The 15,549-nt window shown below is 54.6% G+C and overlaps 2 protein-coding genes across 13 annotated transcripts in view; one reads left to right on the forward strand and one right to left on the reverse strand.

The window, feature by feature from the left end:
* INCA1 (inhibitor of CDK, cyclin A1 interacting protein 1) lies at positions 1 to 6,858 on the reverse strand. Of its 8 annotated transcripts, none has more exons than XM_086359474.1 (7): positions 6,599 to 6,858; positions 4,370 to 4,457; positions 1,997 to 2,110; positions 1,724 to 1,763; positions 1,253 to 1,446; positions 621 to 786; positions 1 to 392 (listed from the first exon to the last, which is right to left on the reverse strand). In XM_086359474.1, the coding sequence occupies exons 1-7, from the start codon at positions 6,717 to 6,719 to the stop codon at positions 246 to 248; spliced, it is 870 nt and encodes a 289-aa protein (XP_086215600.1). In that variant the 5' UTR covers positions 6,720 to 6,858; the 3' UTR covers positions 1 to 245. The 8 variants fall into 8 exon arrangements, with proteins under 8 accessions (XP_086215600.1, XP_086215596.1, XP_086215594.1 ...); XM_086359470.1 differs by lacking the exon at positions 6,599 to 6,858 and adding an exon at positions 6,059 to 6,239 and having other exon boundaries at positions 621 to 705; XM_086359468.1 differs by lacking the exon at positions 6,599 to 6,858 and adding an exon at positions 6,059 to 6,237.
* Positions 6,286 to 15,549, forward strand: part of KIF1C (kinesin family member 1C) — a 22,143-nt gene continuing 12,879 nt past the window's right edge. For 2 of the 5 annotated variants that reach the window (XR_015148015.1, XM_086359435.1), the window contains exons 1-16: positions 6,286 to 6,502; positions 8,164 to 8,284; positions 8,532 to 8,663; positions 9,062 to 9,138; positions 9,477 to 9,656; positions 10,265 to 10,330; positions 10,711 to 10,889; positions 10,980 to 11,091; positions 11,477 to 11,554; positions 11,705 to 11,770; positions 11,862 to 11,937; positions 12,431 to 12,509; positions 12,701 to 12,846; positions 13,818 to 13,987; positions 14,146 to 14,225; positions 14,354 to 14,429. Coding sequence is in view for 4 of the 5 variants with exons in the window: in XM_086359435.1 (XP_086215561.1) it covers positions 8,558 to 8,663; positions 9,062 to 9,138; positions 9,477 to 9,656; positions 10,265 to 10,330; positions 10,711 to 10,889; positions 10,980 to 11,091; positions 11,477 to 11,554; positions 11,705 to 11,770; positions 11,862 to 11,937; positions 12,431 to 12,509; positions 12,701 to 12,846; positions 13,818 to 13,987; positions 14,146 to 14,225; positions 14,354 to 14,429 (1,491 nt within the window). In the remaining variant the exon portion in view is untranslated. Of the gene's footprint in view, positions 6,503 to 8,163; positions 8,285 to 8,531; positions 8,668 to 9,061; positions 9,139 to 9,476; positions 9,657 to 10,264; positions 10,331 to 10,710; positions 10,890 to 10,979; positions 11,092 to 11,476; positions 11,555 to 11,704; positions 11,771 to 11,861; positions 11,938 to 12,430; positions 12,510 to 12,700; positions 12,847 to 13,817; positions 13,988 to 14,145; positions 14,226 to 14,353; positions 14,430 to 15,549 lie in introns of all 5 variants that reach the window. The other 3 variants (XM_086359437.1, XM_086359436.1, XM_086359438.1) reach the window with 3 other exon arrangements.

Genomic DNA, 15,549 nt, shown 5'->3' on the forward strand with positions numbered 1-15,549 from the left:
TCCACTTGCTTGCTTTTTAATAACAGAACGAAGAGAATAGTGGCAGGGAGCCTTGGGGGGCTCCTCTGAGAGTGGAGAGGGGAGGCCATCGGGGCTGCTCGTGCCTAGTTTCAGAGGCGGGGAGAGGAAGATGGGAGAGGCCAAGGAAAGGAGGAATGCCTTGATGTCCGAAATACTGGAGATTCCAGCTCCCAATCCTAGGCCCCTGAGGCACGGCCAGCATCTTGGGTTTGGACATTTTCTCCCTACTCCTCAGACTGCAGTTCCACCCACCAGGGATGGTAAAAGGGGTTCCTAGTGGCTGTGACAGCGCTGAAGGAGCCCATAGAGCCCAGCTGCCTGGAGAGACAAGACCCCTCCTGGCCCAGGGGACTCCAGGGAGACCAAAGCAGCTGTAAGAAAAAAAAAAAAGAAGGAAAAAAAAAAAAGAATCAAACAATAGGTCTTCAGATTTCCTAGGCCCCAAACCCAGGTACCCCCAAGTCTCAGGATCTGGCCTACTTTACTTTTGTCCCTCTCACATCCAGCTATCCCATGTGGCTCTTGGCTTCCCCTGTCTCCCCATGCAAGACCAAGGGTCCACATCACCACCCACCAAAGTCCTCTTCAGCCATCCATACCTGGGCCCTGCCAGAAGTGAGGAAGTGGTCCTCCTCCTGTGGATAGTCTGCCCTCTCCTCTTCCCGATCAGGGTGTTCGGTGGTGCTGGGGAAGCCACAGCCATCACTGTCAACCAGCAGAGGCCCAGACGCAGCCCCAGAGCTGCCCCACTGGGCCTTCTTCAGTCTGTGGAGACTTAAGGCTTAGGAAAGAGGGGCCTGGAGGCCAGGCTTCCTGTCTCTCCATTCTTCATCTTCCCCCCCTGAAATAGTTCCTGCTGGGACCCAGGAGTGTTATCATTTGACACATTCCAACTCTGCACTTCCAACCTTCTGCTCCCCTCAGACTGAAGTAGTTTCCCATCCGGGGGCTCAGAGGTGACCTCTAGCTTTGCACCATCCTCCAGTTCTGTGGAGTGCTTTCCTGTCTTCAGTAACCAGGGTTCCACTCCTTTCAGCTCAGGTGACTAATCCCCCATTCCTTCATTCCCTCCTCCTTCCCATATTATGGGAAACTTTGCTTCAATCTCACCAAGACCATGGCACACTCCCAAGCAACCTCCAATTCCCTCAAAGCTCTCCACCTCTTCCTTAGTTCAAGCCACCCTGTCCCCATACCGTTTGGCTCCCAGAGCCCTGATGTGTCTCCTTACTCATTGATGATTCTCTGTCGCCTCCTTAGATCTTCCAAGTGATGAGTGACCGCCCTTACCCGGGCTGGGATGCCCCCAGATCCCTGCTGCATTCCTCCTGAACATGGCCTCCTCCTTTTTCTTCTGCAGAGCACCTCAGGAGGTGGGAGTCCCTCAGGGCCATACTGGCCAGGCTGGGAGCAACCAGTGGCTCTCTGTACCAGATAATGGGGAGAGGGAGCTAGAAGGCAGAAATGAGTCTCTCGGGGGAGCTTGGACTGAAATAGGGAACCAGGGGTCTTGGGAAGACCAGATTACAAAAACATGGCTGTGATCTGGAAAACATGATGACTGATTCATAGGAAGGAGGGCCTGCTCAGTGCACTAGCTGGGGGAGACCAGAGGGAAGGGAGAATAAGGGGAGCTGGGGATGGGATGGCAGTGGGTGTGATCTTAACCAAGAAGTGTCAAAGGGCAGAAAGTTCATCATACCAGCAAGGGTGGGGTGTACTGTTCCTCCATCCAGGTGGGGCTGTAAAGCACAAAAAGGGGGCTAAGTGCAAAGAGAATATCCCTATCCATGTTGTTTCTCTAACAACCTCTCCCAACCACCTACCTGGCATTAGGAGCTACCATGTCCATCACTTGGTGGGGCAGTTATCCTGAGACTAGGACTTATTGCTACAGTAAGGCTTTATGGTAGTTTAAAATTGTACAGCCTCCCCTTCCCACCTCTGGTTAGTCCCGTTTCTCCATTTCTCCCACCTGGGCCTTTGACTAAGATTCTCCCAGAAGGTGTCTCCATAGTGCTGGGGCATCAGTCCGAGGCTCTGGGAAGGCAAGCAGTGGGGTGGAGATCGGCTGACCACCCTAGAACACCTGAGGTGAGGACAAGGTAGGCTCAGTTCTGGCTCTTCCCTTACGGTACCTACTCAGTCCAGGGATTGAGGAGTCTTATCTTACCACAGGACCACACAGCTGCCCAGGCTCCCTCAGGCCATGTCCTCCCTTATCCATTTTAGATGAGAAAGGTGGTGAAGACTGATTTGAAAGGCAGTTGGAGCTGGAGTGAGCATGGAGATTAGCAATTGTCTGAGCCTCAGATCTCACTGAATCTCAAACTTCTACACCCCACAACCAGAGAACATCATACTTAGCAAGCAGGGCTGTTAGAGAGGGAGGCCCTGGCTACTCAAGTGATTCAACAGGTTCCTTTCAGTCAATGCAAGCATCCAGGAGAGCAGAGTCTCTATTCACTCCTGCTATATCTCTCCATCTCAGAAGCACTAGGGGCTACCCTAGTTGCTCAGTGGTAAAGAATCTGCCTGCCAAGCAGGAGATGAGGGTTCGATCCTGGGTCAGGAAGATCCCCTGGAGAAGGAAATAGCAACCCACTCCAGTATTCTTGCCTGGAAAAATACCATGGACAAAGAAGCTTGGCGGGCTACAGTCCATGGGGTCACAAAGAGTTCGACATGACCTAGTGAGTAAACAACAACTCAGAAATACTAATATCCTTTAGGTAGGGTGTGCAAAAGTTGTTTGAGAACAGTTCTAATCACTTCTAAAGCTGCCAGACTGACTGACCAGATGTCTGCTTTCCTGCTGTCTAGAAGAAAGTCCCAGGGCTTCGGCCCTTTATCTTCATTCCTCCGTAGGTGATCTCACCCAGGTCCATGACTTTAAATACCATCAATGTGCTGATGACTCCCAAATCTATATTTCAAGCTCTAGCTCCTCCCCTGGACTTCAGATTTGCAGGTTCAACTGCCCATTCAACACCTCCTCCCTAGCTTTCCCCATCTTGCCAAAAGGCACCCCAAACACCCAGTTGCTACAACCAAAAATCTGGTATGCCTCACTCGGCCTCACCCCTCATATCCAATCTATCAGTAAATCCTGTGAGTTCTACATCTGAAATACACTCAAATTTAACTACCATTCACCATTTCCACTCCCACCACCATATTCCAGCACGTTTTCCCCTCTTTGGACTATTGCAATTGCGTCCTCCTCCATTCCCTGCTTCCATTTGAATCCCTCAACAATCTAGTCTGCACATAGCAGTCAGAGTAATCTTTTAGAAATGATTATGTGAAATAATACCCTGTTTAAAGTTACTTCAAAATGGTCTAAGTAGCAGGAGGCTGAATGGGTGTATCAAGAAAAAAATTATCCACCAGGGACTTCCCTGGTGGTCCAATGGTTAGGACTCAGCACTCAGCACTCAGCACTCTTGCCGCTGAGAGCCCAGGTTCAATCTTTGTTTGGGGAGCTAAGATTCCAGAAGCCGAGTGGTGTATCCAAAAAACAAAGATTATCCATCTAATGATAATTATTGCAGCTGACTAAAAATGGTACTCCGGTGTCGTGGTTACTATTTTCTCTACTTCTGTGGTTGTTTGAAAATTTCCATAATAAAAAAGTTGAAGGAAAAGAAAGTCTGCTCATGTCATTTCCTTGCTTAGAAACTCCCACTGATTTCTACTGTCCTTAGCATAACGTTCAAATTATTTTCAATGGCCCATAAGGTCCTATGTGACTGGCCTCCCCCTGTCTGCCTTTACTCCACTTTTCCTTTGATCACTAACTTGCTGATGGGCTTCCTGGTCCTAGAAAACAGAAAGTTAGTTCTTTTCTTGGGACTTCGTTTTGTTTTTTCAAACCTACAATTCCTTCTTCTACTCCCTGGTTCTTAGCAGACTGGCTCCTTCCCATTTTTCAGATCTCAATTCAAACTCATCTCCTCTTCCCCTTCCACAGTCACACTCTATATACTTGAGTCTCAGAGACATTCTACTTACATTATACTGTACATTTATTTTTTCATGTGCTTACTACTATTTGAAATTATATTTATTCATGTACACATTCTATTTCCTCCCTGTAGAATGTTGGCTCTATGAGCAGGACCCCTATCTTTCTAATTGCTGAATACCCAATGCCTAATATTCAGTGCCTAGAACACTATTAGTGTTCAAAAATAATTTGCTGAGTAAATTAATAAATCACCAATCCCCTGAGACCAGGCACCGAGATTCTTGTTTCTTATTTCGTACTCCTCTTGGGGAAGAACCCAGACATGGAATCCTGCCTCCATCTCATTCCCCCCTCCCCAACTGTGTGGGGAGGACTCACTTGGCAAAAGGGATAAGGTTGTCTGCATCTTCCTGTACTTGCATGACTGGACAGGGTTGGGAGGCTGGACTGAGTCTCCTCATTGGTGCTGGGAAGATAATGGAAAATGAATCATTGACTCATGTAATTCACCATGAATGAATGTAAAGATTGGAAAGAAGATGTATAGGTCCAGAAGAAAGGAAAGAAAGCTGAAAAGGTATTTCAAGTGCTGAATATTTTCATTAGCTGAACATACACAATCAAGACAGCAAACACAGGAAATGTAGAAATGGTGAAAGATTAAAAAAAAAAATCTTTTTTCCTAAGCCGAATACACAGAGTAAGTGAAATTGACAGATGGCAGTTGAGTGACTTAACTGGCAATATGGGATAATGAAATGAAAAAGAATGAAACGTGAATTAGACAGAGCAAAAGGCATTTGGGGATAATTGGTACAGAACTGGTGGCTGGGGCCAGTTAGAGAACTGAGGGTTGGTAAACAAACCAGGAATGAGGTGTTAATGAAAGGTAAGTGTGGACAGAGCGGTCACGGTCAATTGGTGACGAGGAAGGAGGGGGCAGTGGGAATGTCTAGAGATGTAGAAGGTGAGCAGAGGTCAGTTACACAGGACCACAATTCCAGACAGCAAAAGGTGACCTGAGAGCCAGTTGGGGTGGGCAGACAATGCAGATAAGAATGTTAGATGAGTTAGGAGAGGCAGCATAAATGCCAGAAAATTGGAAACTGTTGCAGGTGAATAAGTATTTATTCAAAGGTAACTAAGATGGGCTGAGAAAGGAAATGAAGAATGAAGAGAAGAGTATTTAGAGCTGAGCTGGCAAATGCCAGTAAAGCTAAGCTGAAAGGGCAGATGGGGTTTTAATGGAATATCTTGGGCCAGAGCAGAGGAAGCTGAACTAGGGAGCAGGTGGCCGCTGAGGGACATTCAGACCTTAGTAATTGGGTGTCTAGTTGGCCAGATCTAAGAGAAAGATGAGGCTAAGGAAGCTAGAAAGAGTCCTGGATGGTTGACCGGCTTGGGGGAGGGCGGGGCAGCGCGGGGGCGGCGGGGGGGCAGCCAAGTCTGGGAGGGGAACCTGAGTCTGACAGGGCAGAAGAGGACCCAAGGAATCTGGCCGGGCTGAGTTAGCTAGAGCCTGGAGGTCGTTGGGGTGGAAAGCCCTGTCCAGAGGGAAGGCTTAGAGCTTAGGGAGCTCAAGGGACCCTTGGCAGCTGACCAAGGCGTGAGGAGCTGCTAAGCCTGAAGGCACAATTTGGGGGCTGAGGAGTTGATGTGGCTTCCAGGTGGTGGGCCCTGCGGGGCTGAGGCCTGCTGGGGCCAGGCTGAGCAGGCAGGAGTGGCCTGGGCCTGAGGGGGCGACATGGCACTGCGGGCCCTGTCGAACCTAAGGACCAGGCAGAGACACAGCGCCCGAGTGGTGGTGCCGCTGCCGACTGCACTTGGCCAGGGCACCTGAGGCAGCTGCGCGTCGAATTCTAGAACGTTACACCAGGCGCTGAGGAGTGAGGCGGCGACAGGAGCCGAGGGTGGAGCCGACCAGTGCCTCGAGCCTTGGGGCGGGGCCTGCACCGCACCACCTCCTGGGCGGGGCTCGGCTGGCGGCTCCACCCCCTGAGCGCGCCTCCGACGGCGGCGACGTGCGCGCGTCAGGGGCCTGGGTCCCCTACCGGGGTCGGCCCCCACCGTTCCCGGCTTCTGTGGGGCTGGCCACCCTCTGGAGTTCCGGCGTCCGGGTCGCCCTCCCGCGTCCGCAACTCAGTTCCCCTGTCTCTGCCTGGTGGGTCCCTCAGTCCCGGGGACATTGCCCCTTTAACAGCTGTCCGGGTCGCTCCTGGGCCGTTCTCGCGACGGCGCGCGCCCGCCCTCCCATCCGCGCGCGCGCGCCCGCCGGTCCCCCGCCCCTCGCTCCCGCCCCAGCTCGCGCTGCCCGGGCGGGCGCCGGCCGCTGGCGCCGCTACTGCTGCCGCCCCCGGGGCGCGAGTCCGCCGCCCGCCGCCCGGGGACCCGGCGAGGGGCGGGGGCAGCCCCGAACCGGCCCCGGATCGCCCCCGCTCCCGTCTCACGCTTCCCGGAAAGTTTGTCCCTTTGCACTCTGCCCAGCCGCTCCGGGAGCCCCGCGGCGACGAGGTGAGAGCTGGGGAAGCGGGGGGGTGAGGGAGGGGACGCCCGCGGAGGAATGTGCCGGGCAGGGGGGCGGGGAGCCGGGGTCCCGGTTTGCACCACTCGGTGGGGGCCGGCTGGCCGCGGGAGCCGGGATCATGTGCTGTTTGTCCCGCGGAGGCGCAGAGAGGTGCCAGGCCCGGGCCGGCCGTCGGTTGGCTGGTCTGGAGGACAGGATCCGCATGGCCGCCCAGAAAGGCCGAGCCGGGGGCCTGTGTGAAAACTGCGGGGCGGGCAAGGTGCAGGTGGCCCGAGGACCTCTTTGGGGTCAGTCGGCCTCACTCCAGCCGCGGCTTCTCCCGGTACCCCCGGGCCCCTATACAGTGCACCGGCCGACCCCTGTACCTCTCTCTCAGTCCTTTACGCCACAGGCCCCCAGCAGTGCCACCCCATTCCCAGTCCCAGAAGCTGTCAGGGCGTCACCACAGTGTGTCCCTTCCGTCCCCTAGTCAGGGTCTGGGGGTCAGGGCTGTTCTTCCCCTAGACAGCCTCTGTGGTTTCAGCTACTCCCTTCCTGTCCTGGACAGACCAGCCCTCTCACCCCTCCCATGCCCTGGCCAGAAAGGCTGGTGAGGTGCGGCCCAGCAGGACAGGGGTTTGAGGCCCTTCGAGGGCCACAGAAGGGGGACCCAGCATCCCTGATCTGTATTCACAACCCTCCACCCTGTTGTCCGTGGGTGTGGGTTGCTCAGCTTCTCCTCCCTGGGTGTGGGCACCAGATCACCCACATTCCTGGGCTCCAGCCTGGCACCTTCCCCAGGACAGTGGACGCCATCGCTCTAGCCCCAGGCTGGAGCTGGGACCTGCCTGCTTCCTTTCCCTTCTCTCCCTTTTCAGGGGTACCCTACTTCCCCTAAACACAGGTATTCTGGATCCTTAACAGAGGACCCTGGGGGATGGTAGGATGGTTACAGGATAACCCCACCCTCTCCTGCCCATTGTCCTGGATCCTAAGGAGGAAGTGCTGGGGGCTGGGCAAGGGGTTTGGGGCTTACAGGCAGGCCCTATGGAGCCCAGTTCTGGGCTGGACCTCCAGCCATTGGACTTTGACCATCAGCAGTCCTTCCCTCTGTGTGCAGGTCATGGACCTTAGGTGGGAACTGGTTTCTACTTCTCCCTGACTGACCCTGTTGGGGAATTTTAGGGCAGGTCTTATGTTTGGGATTTTCTCTCATCTCATTTCTGGGCTTCCAGTTTGTGCTTTAGTTCTGCCTGTTGAACATTTCTGTGTTTGCTGTCCTCTAGGTCTTCATTTCCATTTCTTCCATTATTTCCCTTGTAGCATAATCTCAGTCTTGGTCGCTCTGGTTTTCTTGGTGTCGTGGTGTCGGGGACTTTCTGCCCCTGCTTCCCACCGGCCTCAGTGTCTCTGACCATGTGTCTCAATTGTCCTCTGTCCAGCCTCTTTCTCTCTTCTCTATCTGAACGTCCAGTACACTTGTGAGTGACGAGGAATAAAAATATCACCATCCCTGCCCTTGGATTCACATTGCATTTGGCCACTCCAGAGGGACAGCCGGCCTCACTTTTTGTGATATTACCCCCTACCCCTTGCCCTCCAACCCTGGCAGCCCAGACACACCTCTGGAGCCATTGGTGCCTCCTAACCACTCTTCCCCCACAACCAGGGTTTTCCCCACAGCCCCAGCTGGCGCGGCCAGGCCCCCAGTGTAGGATGGGGCTCCTCCTACGAGGGCCGGTGGCAGCCAGAACTGATACAGCTCCCCTGGTCTGGGGCCAGGACGCCAGGTAACTCTGGGGTGACAACCCAGGTCCTTCTGAGCTGGGATATGGCTGGGGAGAGAGGCAGGCGCACCTCCGGGAGTCCCCAAGGAGAGTGACATTGGGGAGGAAGGCCAGGGGAACACAAACTAGGTCTTTCAGGGGCTGGATAGCCGGGGACGGGACGGGGTGGAGAGGCTGGTTCCTGAGAGAAGCTGGGAGGTGACATCAGGGTCCCCCAGCTACTCTGACACCTCTTCTGTCTGTTCTCCAGCTGAGGAGGGTGGGCGTACTGGAGCCATGGCTGGCGCCTCAGTGAAAGTGGCAGTGAGAGTTCGGCCCTTTAATGCCCGTGAGACCAGCCAGGATGCCAAGTGTGTGGTCAGCATGCAGGGCAGCACCACCTGTGAGTGAGTCCCAAGGGCCCGGCTGGGCACAGGCAGGGCAGGCTAGGCCCACTATACCGGCCAGGCCTGCTGGGCCGAACCGGGAGGAGGGCTGTGCTGGGCACAGAGCAGGTGCTAGTTGTAAGGACAGGGGCTGGCCTTTCCATGCTCCCAGTCCCTGGGAGGGGGAATGTTGGCCTGAAGCCCTCCATTGCCCAATCCAGGGAGGCAGCCGGGAGGGGGGGCGGGTCCTGGGAAGCCAAAATTAGCTTTGGTGCCTGGAGGGGGTGGGGAGTGTTAAAGGGGAGAGATGAATTAGGATAGAGGTGGAGAATGGGATACCTGGATTCTAGGGGTTTGTGGGGAGTGGGCAGAGGTTGGGAGTACCTGACTTTGGCCTTACTTCCTTTGCTCTCAGCCATCATCAATCCCAAACAGAGCAAGGATGCCCCCAAAAGCTTCACTTTCGATTACTCCTACTGGTCACACACTTCGGTGAGGTTGCTGGGCTGGGGGAAGAGCTAAGCAATGAGGGACAGGGGCTTTAGGTCCTGGGGAAGGGGGCATTGCTAGGCCATTGGACCTCCAGGGGATGGGTTGGGAGGACCAGCACCTGTGGGTGGGGGTAGGTAGGACCCTGTGCCTGTGACTTGGACTGGGAGGGGGAGGCAGAGTCCCCAGGGTAATGAGGACCAGCAGGAGACCAGATGGGATCTTCTGGGATAATCAGGACCGTGATGGGGGTAGGGAGCACACAGGACCTTTGGGCACCTGGATACCAAGGACAGAGTCATGTAGGGTTCCTGCTGTCTCTCTTGCCCCCTTTCACCTAGGCGGAGGACCCCCAGTTTGCATCTCAGCAGCAGGTGTATCGGGACATTGGAGAGGAGATGCTGCTGCATGCCTTTGAAGGCTACAATGTGTGCATCTTTGCCTATGGGCAGACGGGGGCTGGGAAGTCCTACACCATGATGGGGCGGCAGGAGCCGGGGCAGCAGGGCATCGTGCCCCAGGTACTCACGGGGCCTGGCAGGGAGGCCGAGGCAGGAGCATCTTCAGCTGCCTCTAGGGGAGGAAGGTCCGGGTCTCAGGGTGACGGCTCTCTGAGGTCCTCAGAAATAGGGAAGGTGATGGGGGTTGAGGTTGGCCACAGCCTGGACATTAGGGCCAAGAGGGCTCAGTGAGAAGAGCCACTGCTTTGGTGGCAGAGAGCCCTGAGTCTGAAGCTTGCTTCTACCAGTTTCTGCCATCTTACCTTGTCTCGGAATTACTTGCGAGTGTAGTTCTGCTGTAGACTGGTGTAGTCAAGGCATTGACCATAGGAAAAATCAGTTGTGGATAGCTGAGAATTGACCCATATTCTTCCTGACTGCAGCACTGTGGCCTTGCACATGGGCTCTGGGTTTGCATTTTGGCTCACTGAATACTAACCTGAGATCCTGGGCAAGCCAACCTCTCAGAGGTGACTCTCCCTTCTGTAAAATGCAAATGATCCCATCCCTTCCTTGGGGCTGTGGTAAGGGTTAAACAGGGTCACCTGAGACCTGGCCTGGCTGGTGCTGGGCTTCGCAGGTGTGCCGTAAACAGCAGCATCTCTGTGCCTCTCTGTGTCCCCCTCCAGCTCTGTGAGGACCTCTTCTCTCGTGTTAGTAAGAACCAGAGCGCTGAGCTATCCTATTCTGTGGAGGTAAGCCCAGGTCTTGGGAGGGGGCTGGAGGTGGTACACAGTGTCCCCTGGGTAGGGAGGAGGTGAGCAGGGTGATTAAGACCAAGGGCATCTTTGGAGTCAGGCAGCCTGGGATCTATTCTAGGCTCTGCCGGCTTTGGTCGAACAATTTCTCTTTCGGCTCCTGAGGATGTTTGTCTAAAATGATAATGATCAGGGGTCCCCTCCTAGGGTTATTGGGAGGATCGGGTGAGCTTGTGCTTGTAAAATGCTTAGCAATGCAGGGTAAACATAGTAAACGCTCAGTGTTACCTGTGTTGTATCCAGTGGGAGTCCACAGTAAGTTTTACACTGGGTATGGTTGTTAGCTTTGTGGTGTTTAGTTTGCTCCTCTGACTCAGGTGAGCTACATGGAGATCTACTGCGAGAGGGTACGAGACCTCTTGAACCCCAAGAGTCGGGGCTCTCTGCGGGTCCGAGAGCACCCCATCCTGGGCCCCTACGTGCAGGACCTGTCTAAACTGGCTGTGACCTCCTACGCTGACATTGCTGACCTCATGGACTGTGGCAATAAGGCGCGGTGAGGCGGGCTGACGGGGTGCAGGGGTAAGGGAGCCGGGGTTAGGAAGGTGTGGGGCAGGACCCACTGATCACTCCCTCCCCTACCCAGGACCGTGGCTGCCACCAACATGAATGAGACCAGCAGCCGTTCCCATGCTGTCTTCACCATTGTCTTCACGCAGCGCTGTCACGACCAGCTCACTGGACTGGACTCCGAGAAGGTAGGGCCCCCTCCCGCCTGGTCACAGAGACAGAGATGAGATCAGTGGGCCCTGTGTCCTCCCTCCCTGCCCAGGCTTGGTCAAGGGCCACCTCTGGGCTCCCATGGCCCCTGCCCTGTGCTTCCTCCATCAGATCAGTGGGATGCAGTCTCCTGTTTGAGTGTATGTCCTTCTTGCTAGATTCATCAGGGCAGAGCTTGGAGCCCACTGTGCCTTGTCCTGGCACACAGAGGGCATATGAACATCGTAAACAAATAAATGAACAAATGGACAAGTAACTAAGCCCTCACTGTCTTCTTACCTATTCCCTCTCCCTCCCCCATTCCTGGCTTTCTGTATTCCCCACTAACTGCCCAGTCACCTCCTGCTTCCTTCCTCTGACCAGGTCAGTAAGATCAGTTTGGTGGACCTTGCTGGCAGCGAGCGGGCCGACTCCTCAGGGGCCCGGGGCATGCGCCTAAAGGTGAGGTGCTTGGGAGGGACGGACAGGGCCATGTTGGGCCCTGAGGGAGGTGGTTTCTGCTTGTAACGTGGGGCTCTGGCTGTGGGGAGGAGGGGCGAAGGGAATCGGAGTGGGAGAAGAGGGCCTCATTCCCCACGTTCCTCTCACCAGGAAGGCGCCAACATCAACAAGTCCCTAACTACTCTGGGGAAGGTGATCTCGGCCCTTGCGGACATGGTGAGAGCTGGGCGTGGGAGGAGAAGGGGCTCTGGGAAAGTGAACAAAGCAGGTGGCCACCCTGACCCCCTTTCCTCCTTCCGTCCTTCAGCAATCAAAGAAGCGGAAGTCAGATTTTATCCCTTACAGGGACTCTGTGCTTACCTGGCTGCTCAAGGAGAATCTGGGTGAGGGACTCCTCCTCTCTCTCTCTCTCTTTCTCTGCCGACCCTGCCACCAGTCCTGCTAACCCCTGTTGATGCATCTGACCAGACCCACTGCCGTCCCTGGGACCTCAAGTCCTTCAGTTGTCCCCTGACTCCCCACCTGAGCCCGGGGCATCCTTTAGACAGTGTCCTCATTCTGAGATCAAGGTCGTACCCTCCTTGCCAAGCCACGGGCCTCACTGACCTGGGGCTCCCTGTGAACCCTCAGACCCCACAGCCGCTCTGACTTCATCCTCCTCTCCCTGACCTCTGACCATCCCACAGATGTCTGATGTCCCCACTTCTTCTGACCGTCAGTTTCATGATCAGCTTCAACTCTTAGCTTCACCTTACCTTGAACAGTGACCCTCTCAGACCCCTGCCTGGGTAGTGAGGCCCCCCTGCCCCTGAGACCCAGTCTGACTTTTCTTAGAACTCCGCCCGGCTTAAGCTTTCCCTTGCTCTCCATTCACAGGTGGGAATTCCCGCACAGCAATGATTGCAGCCCTGAGCCCCGCGGACATCAATTATGAAGAGACTCTTAGCACCCTCAGGTGGGGCTCTGGCAGGGCTGGGGTGGGACATGAGAAGTGCCAGGAGCCTCAGGAGCCTGTGCATGAGAGAGGGCTGACCTTCAACTCTACCCCACTGTGAGGAAACGTGGAAGGGAGAGAGGGCATCAGGCAGCAGACCAAGGTCGCCTGTGTCTGGCCCTCACTGGTCCCGCTCCTCCCTCCTCATCCAGGTATGCTGACCGCACCAAGCAGATCCGCTGCAACGCCGTCATCAATGAGGACCCTAACGCCCGGCTAATCCGGGAGCTGCAGGAAGAGGTGGCCCGGCTGCGGGAGCTGCTCATGGCTCAAGGGCTCTCCGCCTCGGCCCTGGGAGGTGGGCCTCTGGGAGGAGTGGCTCGGGAGGCCCCTGGGCCCACCTCATCCCTCCTGATTTGCCTTTGTCCAGGCCTGGAGCCAGGGAGGGACCACTACCCAGAAAAGCCCGTATGTGCCCCATGACTTAGCTGCAGATATGGAGAGGTGACAGATCATGCCTTCAGATGTGACAGCTGGGAGGGACAGGTCCTCCCAAGGAGGGGCAGGCAGGATTCAGAGGGACCTTGACAGGCTCCTGGAACTACTGAAATAATAGGAGCAGGAATAAATAGCCAGTCATGCATTTGTGACTTACACTGTAAGTCATTAAGAATAGACTGCTGGGCATCTGCTTTGACAGGAATTCTTGTGAAACATTGGGAATTAAATTGATCGTAAACTTAATTACGGTCAACTTGGAGTAGTTTCTGAAGTGTGAGGCTTGGCCTCTCTACCCCGAAATGGCATCTGTATTAGAGAATCTGTGATCCATGTTAACTGTGTCCAGTGTGGGTTTTGCATTCAGTCTTGGGGTCCATCCCTTTGAGGAGTCAGGGTGCTCAGGGGCATGATGGGGAAAATAAGCGTTCTTGGGAAGAGACGGTAGATGCGATGTTGGTCTCTGCACATTTGAAGGGTAGTCTTGCACAAGAAAAAAAAAAGTGTAGTCCCTCTCATCCCAGAAGGCAGCACTAGAAACGGGTACATTTCAGATTTCAGCTCAACACAGCAAAGCACTTTCTGATAGTGCATGTCAACTAACAGTAGAAGGAACTGGCTGCCTTGTTTACTATTGAGCTCTCCATCACTGGAGGGGAACAAGCAGAGACTCAGTATCCATTCGTCAAGGCTGTAGTAGGAAGGCTTTCCACTTGGTGGGAGTGGACCATATGTCTTCTGTAGTCCTTACAGGTTGGTCTGGTGTGAGATCTCTGTCTCTTGTCAGATGCATCTTTCCTTAGCCTCCTTTTACTTCTTTCTCCTTCCTAGGCCGGAAGGTGGACGAGGGGAGTCCTGAAGGTGCTTTGCCGGCTCTGTCGTCACCCTCTGCCCCAGCTTCGCCCTCATCCCCCGCAGCTCACAATGGGGAGCTTGAGCCCTCATTCTCCCCTAATGCTGAGCCCCAGATTGGGCCTGAGGAGGCCATGGAGAGACTGCAGGTGGGATGCTGGAGCAGAGAAGGGGCGGGGCCTGGGGGCCACTGGGAGTTTTTTCTCCAAAGCCAAGGTCCAAGAGGAAGAAGGCATCCTTGGAGTAGCATGGCCCCCTGGGAGGGCTTGTCCCAGACTGTCCTGATCCTGCCTGTTTGTGCCCGCAGGAGACAGAGAAGATTATCGCTGAGCTGAATGAAACCTGGGAGGAGAAACTCCGTAAGACGGAGGCCTTGAGGATGGAGAGGTGTGGGGGTGGGGCCCACAGCTGGAGCCCCGGAAGGAGCTGGGTGGGGAGGGGAGGTCGGGCCCTGCCCGGAACGGGTTTGTGGGTCCTGAGGACAAGACCAATATCCGCCTCTCCTGTGCCTACAGAGAAGCACTGCTGGCTGAGATGGGAGTGGCTGTCCGGGAAGACGGGGGAACCGTGGGCGTCTTCTCTCCAAAGAAGGTGAGTGAGGGGCTGAATGAGGAGGCCTGGGAGACTCTGGGTGCTGAGAGAAGAGGGTTGGGGTGGCAGGGTAGTGAGTTCTAACTCTGCTTTCTGACGTCTCTGAATTGGCCCTCCATCTTCTCTGTTCCTACTCCTGCCACCTGCTGTCTGTGTTATCAGGCTGTCCCTGTCCATCCATCTAGGGACCATAGAAGGATGCCAGGGAAGAACTAGGTATTGACAGACAGAAGCCCACACATGTGTGTGAGTTCACGCATAGCGTGTGTTTCTGGATTCATAAGAAACTGGTTATGGTGGTTATCCTAGGAAGGGAGAGGCTGGGGAGAATATAGGTTGATTGGGAAAGTGACTTTTCCACAATGTGCTCTTCTGTATTATTTGGATTTTATACTCTGTGCATGTGATCTACTTTTGGTGGCTCAGTGAAAAAGAATCCGCCTGCAATACAGGAGATGCAGGTTCAATCCCTGAGTCGGGAAGATCCCCTGGAGTAGGAAATGGCAGCCCACTCCAGGATTCTGGCTTGGGAAATCCCATGGACAGAGGAGTATGGTGGGCTACCGTCATGGGATTGAAAAGAGTCAGATATGACTTAGTGACTAAATAACAACAACCCTGTGCGTGTGATACCTACTCAACAAACAAAACCCCATACCTAAAAAATGAAAGTTTTGAAAAGTTAGCTTGGGAAGACAAGACTGTAAAGGAATAGAGGAAGAATGAGCACTAAATTGTAAGATGTTGATTGGAAAGGCAGCAAAAGGTTTAAAGATGGATGTATCAGTGCAGCCTGGAGACTTGTGGAAACTGGTTTCCTGGAGAAGGTGGTTTGGAAAGTGTAGCCTGAAAGATGGATGGGGTGGTGGGAGCAGGGAAAACATGGGGCTGAGCAAATGTGGAATCTTGTCGCCAGTGGGGCCTGGCATATGCCGGTGGTGTAGTCAGAGCTCAGAAAGTCTCTGTGGTGAGAAAAGAAGGAAGGAAGCAGGGCAGGAATGATGAGGCTCGGTTGGAGGAGGGAGAAATGATATTCAGAACCTGTAACAACCAGCACAGCACAAGGACCCACCAACCAGAGTGGACTGGGGCCAGCACAGCTGTACCGGGGCCAGTGAGC

The sequence above is a fragment of the Bos grunniens genome, chromosome 19, assembly GCF_055505025.1.
Source record: "Bos grunniens cultivar Pamir isolate PY7600 chromosome 19, Bosgru_T2T1.0, whole genome shotgun sequence".
NCBI classification, from domain to species: Eukaryota; Metazoa; Chordata; class Mammalia; order Artiodactyla; family Bovidae; genus Bos; species Bos grunniens.

Bases quoted from the DNA above. Each gene is read 5' to 3' on its own strand.
- INCA1 (XM_086359474.1), bottom strand. From the start codon at position 6,719: ATGCGGATCCTGTCCTCCAGACCAGCCAACCGACGGCCGGCCCGGGCC. The intron at 2,111-4,369 runs GTGAGTCCTCCC...TCCTCACCTCAG, and splicing joins AACCTTATCCCTTTTGCCAA to GTGTTCTAGGGTGGTCAGCC. The intron at 393-620 runs GTATGGATGGCT...TTTTTCTTACAG, and splicing joins TCACTTCTGGCAGGGCCCAG to CTGCTTTGGTCTCCCTGGAG.